Source organism: Triticum aestivum, chromosome 1B, assembly GCF_018294505.1.
Source record: "Triticum aestivum cultivar Chinese Spring chromosome 1B, IWGSC CS RefSeq v2.1, whole genome shotgun sequence".
In the NCBI taxonomy this organism is placed as follows: domain Eukaryota; kingdom Viridiplantae; phylum Streptophyta; class Magnoliopsida; order Poales; family Poaceae; genus Triticum; species Triticum aestivum.
The window spans coordinates 549,319,348-549,337,548 of NC_057795.1; the positions used below are offsets into that span (position 1 = coordinate 549,319,348).

General features: G+C 45.1%; 1 protein-coding gene, 1 long non-coding RNA gene and 1 pseudogene across 3 annotated transcripts; 1 reads left to right on the forward strand and 2 right to left on the reverse strand.

Moving 5' to 3' along the window:
- The first annotated feature begins 1,374 nt into the window (after window positions 1-1,374).
- Window positions 1,375-5,909, forward strand: LOC123094544 (uncharacterized). 2 transcript variants are annotated; one of them, XR_006445871.1, is made up of 7 exons: window positions 1,375-1,554; window positions 1,688-2,391; window positions 3,507-3,663; window positions 4,027-4,128; window positions 4,213-4,586; window positions 5,243-5,455; window positions 5,576-5,909. It is a non-coding gene; the product is annotated as an uncharacterized lncRNA (long non-coding RNA). The 2 variants fall into 2 exon arrangements; XR_006445873.1 differs by having other exon boundaries at window positions 4,213-4,429; window positions 5,576-5,907.
- A 2,492-nt stretch (window positions 5,910-8,401) lies between these two features.
- LOC123094555 (putative F-box/FBD/LRR-repeat protein At5g44950) lies at window positions 8,402-10,483 on the reverse strand. The gene is made up of 3 exons (XM_044516534.1): window positions 9,447-10,483; window positions 9,228-9,362; window positions 8,402-9,094 (listed from the first exon to the last, which is right to left on the reverse strand). The coding sequence occupies exons 1-3, from the start codon at window positions 10,380-10,382 to the stop codon at window positions 8,669-8,671; spliced, it is 1,497 nt and encodes a 498-aa protein (XP_044372469.1). The 5' UTR covers window positions 10,383-10,483; the 3' UTR covers window positions 8,402-8,668.
- A 7,223-nt stretch (window positions 10,484-17,706) lies between these two features.
- On the reverse strand, window positions 17,707-17,845 carry LOC123151380 (uncharacterized; annotated as a pseudogene).
- Window positions 17,846-18,201: the final 356 nt, after the last annotated feature.

Below are 18,201 nucleotides of genomic sequence, written 5' to 3' on the forward strand. Positions count from 1 at the left end.
AATAAGATGATGTGTTACAGAACGAGTAAAGAGACTTGCCAGTAACGAGATTGAACTAGGTATCGGATACCGACGATCAAATCTCGGGCAAGTAACATACCGATGACAAAGGGAACAACGTATGTTGTTATGCGGTTTGACCGATAAAGATCTTCGTAGAATATGTAGGAACCAATATGGGCATCCAGGTTCCGCTATTGGTTATTGACCAAGAATGGTTCTAGGTCATGTCTACATAGTTCTCGAACCCGTAGGGTCCGCACGCTTAACGTTACGATGACAGTTTTATTATGAGTTTATAAGTTTTGATGTACCGAAGTTTGTTCGGAGTCCCGGATGTGATCACGGACATGACGAGGAGTCTTGAAATGGCCGAGACATAAAGATTGATATATTGGAAGCCTATATTTGGACATCGGAAAGGTTCCAGGTGAAATCGGGATTTTACCGGAACACCGGGGGGTTACCGGAACCCTCCCGGGGGTTAATGGGCCTTAGTGGGCCATGAGGGAGAAGAGGAGGGCCGGCCAGGGCAGGCCGCACGCCCCCTCCCCCCTAGTCCGAATAGGACAAGGAAGGGGGGCGGCACCCCCCTTTCCTCTTTCCCCTCCCCCCTTTCCTTCTCCACCAAGGCAAGAGGGGGGAGTCCTACTCCCGGTGGGAGTAGGACTCCTCCAGGCGCACCCCAAAGGGGCCGGCCGCACCTCCCCCTCCCTCCTTTATATACGGGGGCAAGGGGGCACCCCAGAACACACAAGTTGATCTACGGATCGTTCCTTAGCCGTGTGCGGTGCCCCCCTCCACCATATTCCACCTCGGTCATATCATCGCGAAGCTTAGGCGAAGCCCTGCGCCGGTAGAACATCATCATCGTTACCACACCGTCGTGCTGACGGAACTCATCCCCGAAGCTTTGCTGGATCGGAGCCCGGGGATCGTCATCGAGCTGAACGTGTGCTGAACTCGGAGGTGCCGTACGTTCGGTGCTTGGATCGGTCGGATCGTGAAGACGTACGACTACATCAACCGCGTTGTGCTAACGCTTCCGCTTACGGTCTACGAGGGTACGTGGACAACACTCTCCCCTCTCGTTGCTATGTCATCACCATGATCTTGCGTGTGCGTAGGATTTTTTTTTGAAATTACTACGTTCCCCAACACGTCATCCCAATCATCACCGTCCACAGCGTCATCGCCCAGGCCCAGTCAGGGGCCGGCAAGACCTCCATGATCTCCCTCTTCGTCTGCCAGGTCATTGAGACCAACGTCCACAAGTAAGATGCCCAGCCCTCCCCCTCTCCTACCATCGCTGGATTTGTCAAATTGATTTTTTGGGCGAAGAATTTGATTTTAGGGTTAACCTGCTCGTCTCATTCGCGGATATTCATTCATGTGTCGGACCACATGTGTACAGGTGATTTTTGCATAGCTTTTGTGTATGGCGGCTGGAGGACCAACTCAGACCTCGCTTGCCTCAGGGTCAGGAGGTCCAAGGGGCCACAAGACCGGGCCGGGAGTTTGTGTAAACCTGGGCCAGGAGTTTATTTGATAAAGGTTTCAATTTGCGCCCCATTTCATGGATTAACGATGCCAAGAGCATACCATTTATACAAAGTCCCAAGATCGATGTCTTCTCACATATCTCACATAATAACTACTTGTGCTCTGTTTTTTTCTTTGTATTCAGGTTTCCAGAATGATTGGCCACACCTACCTAAAAAGTTCGGAATTTAACCATGAGCCCCTTCTGGCCTGGTTCCATATTCCAAGGCCCTTCCATAATCCAATTCTTTGTCCCGAACCATCCATTGAAGAACATAGACTGTGCAGAATATCAGTTTGTTATATTTGCATCAAATGAACTATGGGAGCACTTGAACAATCAGGAAGTTGTGGATATAGTTCATTGTTCACCTCGGAATGTAAGATGATTTGCCATACTTCCTCATATATTACTCTTTCCCAGTGTACTAAAATATGCTTCCCATTTTAGTCTTGCCTTATATTGTTGATATGTAACCCAAATAGGTTAAACCGAATGTTGTATCGAAACATGTAGTATTTACTTGTAAAAGAGCAACTGAGAGCCTGGTGGGTCGGGATGAAGGAAGAATACCCCTGAGAGCCCAAACTGAGTTCGAAAATATATGCAGAATATATATTTGCCTCTGCTATATACATATGTAATTTTCCAGTCTGTGTTTTCTGCTCCTCTTTGGCGCAATGTGGAAGATGTTGGTTTTAAAGGCTAGCAGGGCAGCCAGTGGTGGAGTAATCAGTCGTTTATGAGGTCATGGAGCCCAAGACCGGATGCAGCAGAAGAAGCAGCGTCGTTGCCGTGCACTAAGAAGGTCAACAGAGTCTGTGAGGCGGAAGATCCATAGCATACAGGTGAGTCAGTAGGTGCTCATTTTATCTTTCTTCTTATGTTCCAATTTTATTGTTCTTTTCTGCATTAGAGTAGAATGAATATTTGTATTACCATCTCTTCTTATAGTTGTAAATCCTGTGCATCAGTTGGGGTAAGCTTCTCAAATGCCTAACACCAATTAGTCTTCTAAAACTGAAGCATAGACAAAAATTCAGTTAATGATCGAAGTTTCTTTTTAAGCGGTACACTATATATTGCTAACCGAGGGAACTTCTATTTGTGTTGCTTGTTTTTTCTAACAACCACTTGAGTGTGTTGTTTGCATTTTTTCAACCATCCATCGCTGAACCTACAAGAGCCTGGTACCAATCATACTACTTGGAGAACCTAAGAAAGTTGTTTCTTCTGTCTCCACTAGAAACTAGAAATGAGAACACCATCTCTGCGTAACTGAACCAAGTGACTGAAAAATTATGTTATATGGTACAACCTCACGAGAGAATTATTTCTGTACACGTAGAACACAGTTACATTTCTGAAGGCTTGTAAATCACACAACTTGCCTTGGACGCTTATTGACTTATAGTATTATAAACTGTCATTGTAAAGGTGGTTGTCTCTTTACCGAATTGCTCCTCAATTTTGTAGATTCGAGCAGTTGTTTATGCTCATAGGACTACTAGAGAAGATTTACATGTAGCCTGAGAAGAAGACTGATGAAGATCTTGATTGTATCAGGCATTCAGGCTATGATTTGGAGAGGTGGCTCTTTGTTTTATTTGCATGTGCCACTGGATGTGTACATGTACTTTACTCTGAGTGTATGCATCATCTAATTTTGACTCAATCTAGGCAGGAAGAAAATGTATCCAACCAAAGGGAACATCATATTTTGTTAGTTGCCAATGTACGATACCTAAGCCTGAACACTAACCTAAGGTCATGTTTCTCCTTCTTAGCTTATTTTAAGAGGAACTGGGAATGTTTGCTTCTGTCTTTCTTTATTGGCTAACAAGCACATTTTCTAGCTTCCGTAAAAAATAAATACAGCAAGATCAGTCTGGAATCTGAAATATATATATATATATATATATATATATATATATATATGTATCTTGAACTCTTCTTCTTGCAGCGGATGCGTTGGATATGCCATTCCTCAATGTGTACCTGGATTCTCTTTGGGCACCTAATTTTTGGGCAGGTGTTATGCTAGCAGCCCGCTTCGCTTTGGTCTTCAGATTAAGCAATTCTCTGCATTCAAGGGAAATGTCAATAGCTGCTCTCCAAAGGTATGCCAAATTAATATGTTGTCTTGTCACCATACCTTTCGATTATCTGGATGCAAATAAAAGTAGAAAAATCTTCTGAAGTATCCTAGAAGCTCTCAGTTCTAATGAAACCCTTCAATTTAAACTAGGATATGACTTGCCATCTGTTGTAAAAGTGGACATAATGTTGACTCAAAATCGTGTTTGTGAAAGACCAACTGATTTCTTATATTTCATTCGAGTAATTTCGACTGTAGAATGACACATTAGCCATAAGTCATAACACATCTAGAATTCATGTACTGAATGCAATCGTGAATCCTGAACCTTGATGTTGTATTAGATATATGATTATCCTGTTTATACAAACTTTTATTGGTGCAGCCAACGTCGGTCTGTATTCATCTACTGCGTCAGGTTGGCCACGACGAGGAGACGGACGCGACCGCGTCGTCCCATCGACCTCCGGGGCCTTTGATATCTCAGGTTAGCTCAAAATGTTATGTTTCTTCTTGGGTTATAATATATTAATATTTGCTGATTCTTCACTAGACTCCTTTGTTCTTGCAGGGTGTGTGTCATGTTATGTTGGGTTTCCTGTGATTTCGGTGCGGGTAGCTACATAGCGTCCGTGGGCCATGCGTGTGACATGCATGCTAGGTAATCTTGACTCCGGTGCAACGGTGCTGGAACCGCCTCTGCTGGTTACGACCGCCGTGGCTATGCTTGAAGGCAGAATCACCACGATGACTGTAGTGGCCGCACTCAGATCAGAACGGCAGCCAAGGTATATGATCAAGCCTTTACTGTCGTCCTTTGAATTTGGGATCACGTGCATCTGCAAGAGAAAGAGCATGAGAGCCTAAGAGGGTAGTACCACATTACGAACAAGTTGTTTTTTATCCATGGAATTGATCTGATGCGAAGCTGATGCCACATAAAAGGTTAACTGAGTTCTTATCTCCAATATGTCGTGATGTTACAGTTCAATTATTTTCACCTCTCTAGCCACTATGCACGGAAGGTGTTTGCTAATTTGCACAATGATATTTTCTGGTAAAATACATTAATATTACCTACATTTTTTCACGTTTTAGTGATGTCCTCTTATTAATCCCTTCTATAATCAAATCTGATATGTATTTGTTCATCTAGGCATCTAGCTGCAGGTGGAATAACAAGATTCAGTGTGTGCAACAACAACAATAAATAACATGTCATTAGGGAGACTTCTGACAATTGAACCCTGCATTTTTTTGGCATTAGTACAACTGTTCTACTGCATTATTCAACTATGCACGATGAAGCTGATATAGGGTGTGGACTAGACAATTTATTCAGTTTTCTTCAAGAAGGTATGCAGATTGGGCATCAAAGTAGACGACAAAGGATGATTCTGCACCTTACAACTTAAAAATTGAAAGATACTTTCTATTTTATATTGATGTGATCGCCAGCGAGAACAAATTTTTGACTGAATTTGTTTCATTAAAGTGAAGTTGTTCGGACTTTTCTTTGAATGTTTCTTTTAGTTGCGTAAAAAAGCATTGTGGGTAATGTTTTTTTGAGCTGATTATGAGTAATGTTTGGTTCCATGCAGGACCAAGGAATGAACACGAAGCAAATTATAACTCTCAGGTTCATGGTTTAGGAGCAGGAAAGAACACTTCCAATTGTGTAGATGGGTCATCCGTAGCATTTCTCTAATTATCCTTATAGAGACTGATTTGGATTGTTGAAGGAAAGGATCTCAATTCTCAATAGCAAACTGCACTGGGACATCTTGGACCTATTCTCCACATTTCTGAGCTAGGTGAGTTGGACAGCATGTCATGGGGGGAAATCATTTCTTCCTTCCAATCCGTGGGCTAAATTTGTTATCATCATATGTTTTAAATTTTGTGTCATCCTTGAACTTTTGAGGAATTGTTAGATATGTTGGTGAGCGGGCAGGCGGCGCTAGACATGGCAGGGCAAGAGAGCACGAGGGAGAATGTCAAAGGGCGCAACATAAATGAGAGTTCACCGTTATGCTCATGTGATCAGAACCTAGAGCATGGATACAAGACCTCCATCATCGTCTATGGACATCAGAGCAGAGGAGAAGTGATGATGGACATCAGACCAGTGAAGACAGTGAGCATGGGCTCCTAGACGATACTTATCATATCATATTCTCAGTATATAGTCAAAAACTGTATGCCACATGTACGTTGTGAATTACTATGTTATTTGATCATTGAATTTATTTCTAAAAAAATACTCCCTCCGTCCGAAAAAACTTGTCATCAAAATGGACAAAAAGGTGTGTATCTAGAACTAAAATACATCTAGATACATCCCCTTTTATTCATTTTGATGACAAGTATTTCTGGACGGAGGGAGTATGTGGCAACACACGACATTCAACTATAACTTCAATTTCAAGGGTGAACTTGTGGGTTTAGCCTTTATTTAAGCAATTAATGGGCAAAATAACCATCTCTCTATCTAACCAATTGATCAGTGAATTGAATAAGTCAAGAGTAAAATATTGTATCAGGTAATAACTGCATAAATTAATCCCATGACAAGTATAACTACACGAACATTGGCAAGGCACATGCAGCCGACTATATAGATCATATTGGCAAACAGACTAAGCTAAATTCTCGAGGAATTTGACATAGGTCTTGCAAATTAAACAACAAAAAAAGTGTGCAAACCACAAAGGTGCAGTAGTCATATCATACATCTCTAACAGAAGTGTTGAACTGCAGTTACATTATATTATAGCTGAAGATGGAGTGGGTTCTGTACTTGTATATACATGTATTGACCAATATGTATATCAAAATCTTCTAGAACATCCACATTGAAGAAGATTTTTCCCTGTATGATCATATTGTTTTCACTTCCTTCACCAACAAGGCAAAGAACTAAACAGAAAACAATCACTGATCTGCCATTACCTGTGAGAAAGAATTGGTTTGTAAAGGGAACAAACTCGCCTGTGAATAGGAGATCTACTAGGACGATGAGGTCGCAACCTTCTTGGTGGATTCCTCATCCAAATATGACAACATCCACCATCTGATCAAACATAGGCCCCATACTATCACCATTTGATTCCGAATGCCCAAGTCAGTCGAAGTACCTAAACTAGAGGGAGCAACTGAACAAGAGTCTTCCCAAAGCCAATGCGGGAGCCAAGCACGCCACTGGTGCCGGCGAGCACATGAGGCACACCGACAACGCACCGCATCTTGGCCGGCTTAGAGATGCCCACCTCTCGTGTCACGGTCAGCACCTCATCCTCTAGCCGGCCCTCCACCGAGTACATCAAACTTTACATGACGCATTGCTCCTGCGCCTCCCCATACACTAGTGCGGGAGGGACGTGAGCTGGTTGAAAACAATCCAAGCCGAAGGAGGACATCTGCATCTATGCCGACACCACGGTGGGTGGGTGTGGGGGGGGGGGGGTTGTTGGCTGCGTGGGGGAGAACATCTTCATTTCCCTAATATGTTGAGAGAGTAAAAAAAACTCATTGAGATGCATACACTTCAAACGAAGTGCATTTTTGTTAATTGCAGAATTTTATGTCACCGTCTTTTTTATACACGCTGAACTCATGCAGTGTGTTTATATATGGGACCAGAAAATATGTATTAGAAGGACAGAAATTTATAGCAATACAACTATAAGTCGTATGCAACATCCACATGATGAATTACAGTTTATTTGGATGATACTATCTCTCTCTATATAATTTTGGCCCGTGGCAACGCACGGGCATTATACTAGTATTTATAGCCGGGTACTGTGATAAACATATCAGGCTGTAGTACCTCACTTGTTGAGAATAATAAGGTGCTGCAAATTCTGAGTTGCCAGCAGCAATACATGTCTTCTCAACTCCAACTTTTGTGGAACAAATCAGCTGACTGACACTCGCTGCTGCATCATAATGTTACTGGTCATGCACACGGCAATGAGAAACCTTACCCGGCTGATCATAGCAACAAGGTGATTACAGGAAATGGCTGAAACGACCCGGTGCCGCATCTCATGACCTATCACAAGTCTGAAGATGAGGCAACATTGTACACCTGTTATTCTCTTGCTGCTGTTAATACAAGGAAAAACCAATTTTCAGCCTCATGATGTTCCAAGACTTGAATATAAATAAACATGTTATCTAGATGATAACTCAATATTTTATTTGAGTTTTAGAAAGAGATATAGATGGACTATCATAGTAGCTTTTTCTTTCTGTTCACCCCAGAATTTCCTTTGACTGGTTTCTCAAAACTAACTCTTATGAGAAATCTTATACTATAAATATCTCTGCTTTATGTTATCGGCACGCTGCATTGGGGATGTGTTCGAACGGATCAGTATTCGCTGCCATCATATACAGTACTACATAAGTTTTCATGCCAATTTATGGATCTCTGCTTACGGGAAGGAGTACTCTGATTTGGGACTTCCAGACCATGCATGGCGTACACTGCTTGAAGGACGGCCACAACTTAAATGGCACAGCGCCACAGCCATCCTTTGTCAGTTGTCACTAAAGCAAGTTATATGATCACATACATATAGTAACTGCTGGTGTTACCATCTTACGATACAAGGCCAAACAGCAAAGAAACAAGGACAACCAACTAAACATAACAGACTAAAACTAGCATCCAAGCCCAATAGAACAGAAAATAAAATAGTTCACAAAAAAAAGAACAGAAAATAAAATACCGAACCACTTCAAACACGATAGAACAGAAAATACATCATGCAAGTTCAGATATAAAGCATGAGCGTAGACACCACCTCCTTTGTCCCGGTAAAATCCTGAGTGGGCCACAAAACATTCCATCACTAAATGAAGTAGAACGCCGGGACAACATTATAGGCTAGATACAAAAGCTTGGGCTTTAAAAAGAAGGCAAAGTCAATTTTCAAGATGGGCATCAACTACATCATAGAAAGGCTTGAAGGCTTTACTGCACCACAGGTTGGTGGTCTTGGCAGCCCAAGTTCTAATTAAATTTGGTATACAGCATCTCCTAGACCCTCCTCTTCACACGCTGAGCATCCGCTGGAGGGCAAGTCAAAGGGGTCACCCATTGAGAAATCATGGGCATCCCTGTTGTGTGTGAAATCATCGTTAGTGCCACATCTCATTTCAATTCGAGCATCTCGAGAAGCTCTACTTGTGACTCGTAGCAGGCTGAGTTGATGAGAAAACCATCCGTGCTGGCGGTGGTAACGCAATGTGATTTTCATTTCCTCTAGCCCTTTTGTATTCAGAACAAAGAACCTGGCAAAGTCAATATATGAAGTCTTGCTGCCGACATAATTCTTCAACACTACTTTTTTGAGATGAAGCTCAAGACATTCAATTGGGTCCAGTGGGTCATACTTCCGGGCATTCATATACTCCCCTGGGTCGTATGAGGGTAACCGGAACTGGAGACAGAGAGAGAAAAAAACAATACAAAAAAAATTGCCGACTGGTTAGCAATACAATAGTTGGCTAGATTGCATGCCAATCAAATGTTTATAGTGACATTTAAAGCAAGCAAGCATGTTTTATACTCACAATGGCATACAACCTCTCCAAGCAAGGGAAGCACTTGAGGAAGTTAACCACTGCATCCAGATTAGGGCCAGTAGAGCTGAGAGCCAAAACCCTCATGGTGTGCATTTTGGTTGTCAAACTGACAGCAACCCCTTCCTGCAGAACAAAGTGCAAAATATAAGATTAGTAGCCTGCACATAAGAATGCCAAACGCAATTGATGAAGGCTGCCTGCTGCTACCTGAATAATTGAACTCCCAAGTTGGAATTCGGGTATGACTTCAGACAGGAGCATACCGAATATCTCCAGTTTAGGCGCGCAGATTATCCGTATGACCACTTTGCTGCCCGTTGAATTAAGTGGTAGCAATCTCTCAAGGCACGGGGCGTCCTCGATGACTAACTCTTGCAAAAAGATATGATTACTTCCATTCCACCAGTCAACGAAAAATCCCAAACTCCTAAGAGTTTGGGAGCTGATGCAGAGGCGACTGATGCCCCGACTTTCCTTTAGCTCGAGGCTTTCCAAGGCAGAGCAGCCAGAGAGCATGCTCTGGAGAACGTCCTCCGAGATGACGACCTTTTTCAGGGTCAGCTGCTTGAGGCAGGGGAACTTGAGGGACAGCTGCGAGATCGAGTTGGGGAAATGGAACCCGTGGAATTTGGCCACGCGGAGAGTGGGCGAAAATCGGAACGCCGACAAGGACAATGGACGCCGGCCGAGCCAGAACATGCAGGTGAGCTCGAGCTCCTGTAGCATGTCCAGGGATTGGGAGCTAAGCCAGCCATCGATCTCGTCGCCGCAGTCGGTGAAGAGGCGGACGGAGAAGCGTTGCGCGGGGCCAGTATGCTCAGAGAGGATCTTTGGGATCGAGTCCAGGTTCTTGAGTTCACAGTCCAGCGCGAGATTCAGAGGAGCGGAGCGCCAGATCGGACGCCACCGGCGGGAGAGGACCTGCGTGCGGGCACCTTCCTTGGTGGGGAGAAGAGACACGACGGTGCCGAGGACGGCGTCGGGGACTCGGCTGATGTGATCGACGCTTCCCCCATCGACATGGTCGCAGTTGCCACTCCCCGATGGATCTTGGTCGTCGATCTTACGCTTCTTGGAAGCTTGCAGTCGATGCCGCAGCAGCCGCAGCAGCCTCCTTGCCCGCCGCCGCAGCCGCGAAGCCATGGCTGGCGGCTTGCCGAGACGCCGTGGGAAGTTGGTGTGGTGGGGGGATCGGGAACGAATCCAGGGATCGGGAACTCTCCCGTATACCCTCTCTTTTTTTTCTTGAGAAATAACCAAGGGGTTTACACAACATCATCCTTCTACTTGCCTCCTAGTTTATTAGCCCCTTCGTATTTAGTGTTAAATTTTACTTTTACAAAAAAATAGAATGAGGGACATAGGAGTTTTTCTTTCACAAAGAAAACAGAAGGCTTGATCTTTTATTATTTTTTATTTTTTAAATTTAATTTAGGTATAAAATGTTTCAATCGAGTGGCCAATTGCGCGCTCGCATCGGCCGCCTCGACTGCTCGCCATGTGCCCTTATGGACCCCACACAAATCACTCCCCTTGCCTTGTCATTATATCTCTTCGTCTCCCTGGCTGATCCCCATCCATCATCTCTCCTTCCTCGCACTCCACGCCGTCGCCACCTGTGAAATCTCGTTCGTGCCACTCACCTCCTCATCTCTAGGGCGTCGGTTGACCAGCACCCGCTAATATCAGCACCACAAGCTGTTGCAAGGGCGTTGCCGTGTTGCCGCACTCTCGGACCAACGTGTTGTAAGGGGTTGCCTACTGCTGCAACCAGTGGCGGAGCCAGAAAGTAAGTAGGGGGAGTGCTGCTAAAACAAGTCAAGGAGGGCCAAACTATTGAAAAAAAGTTTTCCAGCAGCAAAAAATTACTAATCATGTCATTGTTCATAGCAAATTAGCAGTAAAATTCTGATTTTAGGGGGGGGGGGGGCTCCTAGTCCCCGTTGTCTCCGCCACTGGCTACAACCCACTGGACCACTGCGTCCTCATCGAAGGCAGGCTAGCGATGCACTGGGAGCAGCGGCGCATGCTGCAGAGATGCTTGGTGTTGCATACGACACCCAGACTTGTTGAGAGTCGACTAACGTCCACTACAGCGGAGCCCAGCAGACAAACTTGATTGTTGGTGTCACGAGTCACAAAGGCGATGTTGCAACCCCAACTAACGATGTTGTGATCGGTCAATGGCGACGCGTGACCCAGTGGACGATGCTGCGGCCGGTTCGTGACTATGCAGCGAGCGGCTAGCCAGGATGCAATGGCGCTGATTTGCATTGATGCTGCGAAGGCGAGACTAGGGTGTTGCAACTTTGTCCACTAGATGCTGCAAGCGCCGCAACCGATGATATTGCATTTGCAGCAGCCAGGCGGCGGTGTGGCAAGTCATTAGGTTGCGCAGCGGGGCATGGGTAACGGCGTTGCATTTTAAGCGGGGAGGAAGCTGTGAGCCGCAGGTGCTATTGTTTGCATGTACAAGATCCAATGTTTACATTGTAGGTAATCCTACGACTTCCAAGGCGAGCCGGATCCGTGGCCCATAGGTGTCATCTCTCGGCTTTTAATTTACCGCTTCTGTTTTATATCGTGTTATTTTCGCAACTTGTTTGAATAAATGTACAATAGCTGGATTTTTCAGAAGAAAATACGCTTTCCCTTCCAAAATACAAGGTTTCCTAATTTATCAAAAAATCAAACTTCTTAAATTTCGATCAATTTTATTGAGAAAAATACTAATACATGCAACATCAAATCAGTACCATTAAATTGGTCGTGATATATATTCCATATTTTGAATATATTGTAGATGTTGATATGTTTTGCTATAAACGTATTGTAGACGTTGATATGTTTTGCTATAAACTTAACCAAACACAGAAAAATTGACTTCTGGAAAAACTGATGCACATTACATTTTGAATACGAGGGAATAGTAGGAGATTTTCGCAGACAAGATGATCTAAACTCACTGGTCTATATATGAAAGGGGAACAACAACAGAAGAAAAGGGGATGACTAACCAGAGACAGATTAAGCAAACCGGGAACTAGAGAGTTCAATTCTCGATGCTGAGCTGACAGAGCATTTGGCCAAAAAAGGCTGAAGCCTTGCGTGTGCAATCTTTACAAGTCCCTACTTCTACTGCACTTGTACATAAACCAGACAACAATATTTGGTTGGGTGAACAAACAGGATGTAGGTACCTCACTTGTTGGCATAAACATGATTTGAGTTGAGAATAATTATAGTAGGCTGCTGCAAATTCTGAGTTGTATCTATAGAATAACTAACTAGCCCGTTCCTACTGCGAACACTAATACATATCCTCTCCTGGAGACAACAGCTCCAACTGTGGCACATCAAACTTACTAATAGTATGAACTAAGCAGCTGACTGACACTAGCTGCTGCATCATAATGCCTTCCCTGGTGATGCACACGGCAACAAGAAACTTTACTCATCTGATCAGTGATCACAAAGCAAATACAGGAAATAACACAAACGCCCCGGCAGTCATTGCCGCATCTCATGGGTACTCTTACCTATCACAAGTCTGAAGATGATGCAACATTGTACACTTGTTATTCTCTTGCTGCTGTTAATACAAGGAAACAGAAAATAACTATTTTTAGCTTGATGATTCTCAAGACTTGGATAGAAATAAAGACGTTCCGGATGATAGCTCGCTATTTTTTTGCGTTTTAGGAATGGAATGTCATTTTGGGAACCTGGGAATTTCCTTGCTAAGAGTTTGCCGATCAACTCGCTGTATCTCATTTCAGTGGTAGACTGGGAGTTGTTTCAGACTTACGTTTCACCGTAGAATTGCAAAATTAGTTCAGCATGTAAACAAACAACTATCACAAAACATCATCCATACGAAAAGATTGATGCTGATCAGTATCTTTGGTACCATCTTATATAGGTTTTCATGCCAATTTATGGATCTCTGCTTATAGGAAGGAGGCGGTACTCTGCTTTGCGACTTCCAGACCATACACATGTCGTACACTGCTTAAAGGATGATGCAAGTTAAATGACACTGCCATCCTTTTTCACTAAAAAGACAGTTACAGTATATGATACATAAAGATAGTAACTGCTGGTGTTACTAGCTTATGATACAAGACCATGTGAGAGAACGTCGTACCCTGCCTAGGGCGACGGCTGCGTGTTTATATAGAGCGGGGCGCAACTTCCCGTATAGCGTACAGAGGAGAGATTACACGGTTAGGATCCTTAGCTTAGAACCCAAGAGATAGACTAGAGAGATAGAGATAGTTACATGAGATAAGATGAAGTCACAACTACCCTAGTCTAAGGTGCGGTGTAGGAGTCCTGGTTGAACCGGACTTGTGTACGCGTCATCTGTCGCTTAACACCCTCCCTTAATCACAACTGTATCAAGTTGAGATTACGCTTGAATTCTTCAAAATTTCTTGTGGGCAACGCTTTTGTAAAGCCATCTGCAACTTGGTCTCGTGAATGAACAAATCTGATTTTCAATTGCCTGTTTGCAACTCTTTCTCTGACAAAGTGGAAATCTATCTCAATATGCTTTGTTCTTGCATGGAACACTAGGTTAGCAGATAGATAGGTAGCACCCAAGTTGTCACACCACAAACATGGAACTTTGGTATGCTTCACACCAAGTTCTCTTAACATAGACTGAACCCAGATAATTTCTGTTGTAGCATTTGCTAATGCTTTATACTCTGCTTCAGTGCTTGACCTAGATACAGTAGCCTGTTTCTTAGCACACCATGATATCAAGTTTGGTCCAAAGAACACTGCAAAACCACCTGTGGATCGTCTATCATCCACACATCCTGCCCAATCAGAATCAGAAAATGCACTGACAAGATTTGATGATGACTTGCTGAAAAAGAGACCAAGCTTCATAGTATGTTTAACATATCTCACAATGCGCTTTGCAGCAGTCCAGTGAACTGTGGTGGGTGCATGAAGAAACTGGCATACTTTGTTGACAGCAAAAGATAAATCAGGTCTAGTCAAGGTTAAATACTGAAGAGCCCCAACTAAACTTCTGTATCTAGTACTATCTTCTTGATTCAAGAGAACTCCCTCTTCAAGTGATAATTTTTCAGTACTTGAGAGGGGGGTCAACGATGGTTTGCATCCTTGTAAACCAACCCTTCTTACCAGGTCAGCAGCATATTTTTCTTGAGATAGGTGGAGGCCATCTTCATGTTTCTTTACCTCAATACCTAGAAAGTAATGCAGGTCTCCCAAATCCTTGAGAGCAAACTCATCATTTAAGTCTTTTAACAGCCCTGTCACTGCTTCATTTGATGAACTTGTGACAATGATATCATCCACATAAATCAACACAAATATTGATGTATTTGACTTATTGTAAATAAACAGAGATGTGTCAGACTTGGAGGGAGTAAAACCAAGTGCTTGCAATTTCTGACTCAGACGTGAGTACCATGCTCTGGGAGCCTGCTTTAGTCCACATATGGCTTTATCAAGCTTGCACACATAGGAAGGCTTACTCTTATTTTCAAACCCAGGAGGCTGTTTCATGTATACTTCCTCTTCCAGAACGACATGAAGGAACGCATTCTTGACATCCAGTTGTCTAAGATTCCATCCCCTGGATACAGCAATAGACAGCACAAGACGAATAGTTGCAGCTTTAACAACAGGACTAAATGTGTCCTCATAGTCAATGTCATACCGTTGTTTGAAGCCTTTCGCAACCAACCTGGCCTTGTAGCGATCTATAGTTCCATCTGATTTTCTCTTTATTCTCTAACCCACTTGCAATCAATTAAATTTTTACCTTGCCGTGGGGGAACTAAACACCATGTTCTATTTTTCTGAAGTGCCATGTATTCTTCTTCCATGGCCCTTTTTCCACTTTTCATCACTAAGTGCCTCATCAAGAGTGTCTGGCTCACCTGTAGAACAAGCTAGGCCAAATTTGGTTATTTGCTTATAGTTAAGAGGTTTAATTACCCCTCTTTGCAACCTTGTACGCGAAGGAACAGGAGGAGCTGCACTGTTGCCTTCCGCAGAGGATCCAGCCTCTGGTCGAAGCGATCCCGAGGCAGATACTCCTGGCTCCGACGCGTTTTCTGGAGCAGCAGGATTTTCTACGGCGCCATCGGTCGGTGTGGTCGTGTCGGGCGGAGCAGAAGATCCCGAGCCATGCATGCAGTCCGCACCAGACCCATCATGACACAATGATTGCGCGGGCCCGGCAGAATCCGCACCGGATCGCGCACCCGCGGCAGGACTGGCGGCAGGATCAGCACCGGATCCCGTGCTTGCACCAGTTTCCGCGCCTGGAGGCCCACCTGACTGGCGGCGCACGTAGTGGCGGGGTCCGCCCGCTGGCTAGCGAGGCGGAGGCTGACATGTGTCGCCAGCTGGTTGGCGCGGAGCGGATGGCGCGCCCGGCCCAGTTGGAGATGCCCGCGTGGCAGTTTCTGGCTGGCTGCTGCCGCGCCCGGTGATTGATGCGGAGCCCGACGCGCTGACGCCCTGCTGCAGCACAGATCCCGAGGGGGATTCGCGGGCACGCTGCTGGGGCGCCGATCCCGAGCCGGATATGTCCCCCGTTCGGTGGCACATGAAATATCGCTCGCTTGGAGCGTATTGTGCACCGTTCTGAGTGTTTCCTTCGCCATTTTTCTCAACGTTTGCATCTGCATCAGTACAAGACTCAAGAGCAAGATTATGAGGATTAGTCAATAGTGGATCATCACAATCATTTCCCCCTTGATGCACGCCGGTAAGACTAGATGGAAGAAGAAGTATTTCTTGACGTAGGAGAGCTCCGGCATTGGGGTGGAGATGTGCGAAGGGAAATTTTGTTTCATCAAACACTACATCTCGGGAGATATAGACACGACCCGTGGGAATGTCAAGGCACTTAACGCCCTTGTGTTGAGCACTATAACCAATAAATGCACACTGTTTGGATCTAAGCATGAGTTTGCGATCATTGTAAGGGCGAAGATTTGGCCAACAGGCGCATCCAAACACACGAAGTGACGTGTAGTCTGGTTTGGTGTGAAGAAGCCTTTCCATGGGAGTTTCATTGTTAATCACACGACTAGGTAGCATGTTTATAATGTGGACAGCAGTGAGGAATGCCTCGTCCCAAAATTTAAGGGGCATGGAGGCGCCGGCTAGAAGGGAAAAACCAACATCTACAATATGTCGATGCTTGCGCTCGGCTGACCCATTCTGTTGATGGGCATGAGGACATGAAACATGATGGGATATGCCAAGTTTCTGAAAAATGAGTTTAGCTTCTCATATTCCCCTCCCCAATCAGATTGGAGAGAAAGAATTTTACTGTCAAATTTTCTTTCTACAAGAGCTTGGAAATTGAGAAAAACTTGGCAAACACCCGAACGTTTCTTAAGGAGATAGATCCACGTGAACTTGCTATAGTCATCAATGAAACTCACATAATATGTATGTCTACCAACAGAGGAGGGAGCAGGCCCCCAGACATCAGAAAAAATGAGCTGTAAAGGTTTGGTAGAAATACTTGTAGAAATTGGATAAGGCAATTGGTGGCTCTTGGCCCTTTGACACGAATCACAAATTGTTTCAACATCACGATCCCCAACATATGGGAGTTTATTTTTCCTAAGCAAACGCTCAACTAAAGAGAAACTTGCATGACCTAATCGATCGTGCCACCATGTTGAAGACACTTTGGTGGCACTAAGAACTTGTTTATTGGATCTTCTAATCTCCGGAATCAATGGGTAAAGCCCACGAACGCATCTACCTCGATACAGCACCCTCCTCGTTGCCTGATCCTTGATCAAAAAGAAGAAGGGGTGAAATTCAAGAAAGACATGATTATCAATGGCAATGCGGTGGACAGAAAGAAGATTTTTGTTGGCACTAGGGACATGCAAGATGCGTTTGAGATGAATTTTTCTATGAGGGGTTTTAATAATTGAGTGACCAATATGACCAATCTTCATACCTTCTCCACTAGCAGTGTGGATGTGATCTTGGCCGCGGTACTTCTCCCGCATGGTCACCTTCTCTAGCTCACCGGTGATGTGGTTTGTGGCACCGCTGTCGACGTACCAATTTGTGTCGACGCCGTAGGAAGCTTCAGCAGCCCCGGCCACCTTTTCATCTTGAGATGATTCTTCATCTTCATCAAACCGGTACCAACAATCTTTTGCAGAGTGGCCCAGCTTACCGCAGATTTGGCAGCGGATAGCATCAGGCCGAGACTTGTTGGTGGAGCCATTAGATCGGCGGCCGCCCTTGGTGTTGGAGTAGGAGGGTCGGCCACCGCTGCGTGCGTTGTTGTTGCTGCTGGTGTTGCCCCCGCCAGGGCCCCTGCTCTTCCCGCGAGGAGGGCCATGAGGACGAGAGGCACCGCCACGCCCGCGGGTGGCGACATTTGCCGAAGACTTGAAGCCGCCACCGGTCCCAGCCCCTTGGAAGAGGGCCACTCGTTGATCGAAGTTGCTCATCTGAGCGAACAGTTCGTCAAGAGTGACCGGGATGACACGAGCATCAAGGGCAGAGACCAGTGGCTGATATTCCATGTCCAGGGCGTTGATGATGTAGGAGATGAGCTCGTCGTCGTCCAGGGGTTTGCCGGCCGCCGCGAGCTCGTCGGCGAGAGATCGCATGTGTGCGAAGAAGGTGGCCACGGATTGTGTGCCCTTCTGCGCGTTGGTGAGCGCCGCCCGGATGTTGTTGACGCGGGACAGCGAGGTCGACGAGAACATCTTCGCCAGCGCCGACCACAGCTCGTGTGCATGGACGATCGACGTGACCTGCACGAGCACTTCCTTTGAGAGGTTATTCAGGAGATATCCCAATACCTGTTGATCCTCCCGGATCCACACGTGGTGGAGCGGATTTGGGATGGACTCCTCCTTGCCATCCTTGTCCTTGGTGACGACGACTTTGGCCGGCTCGGGTATGCTTCCATCAACATACCCGA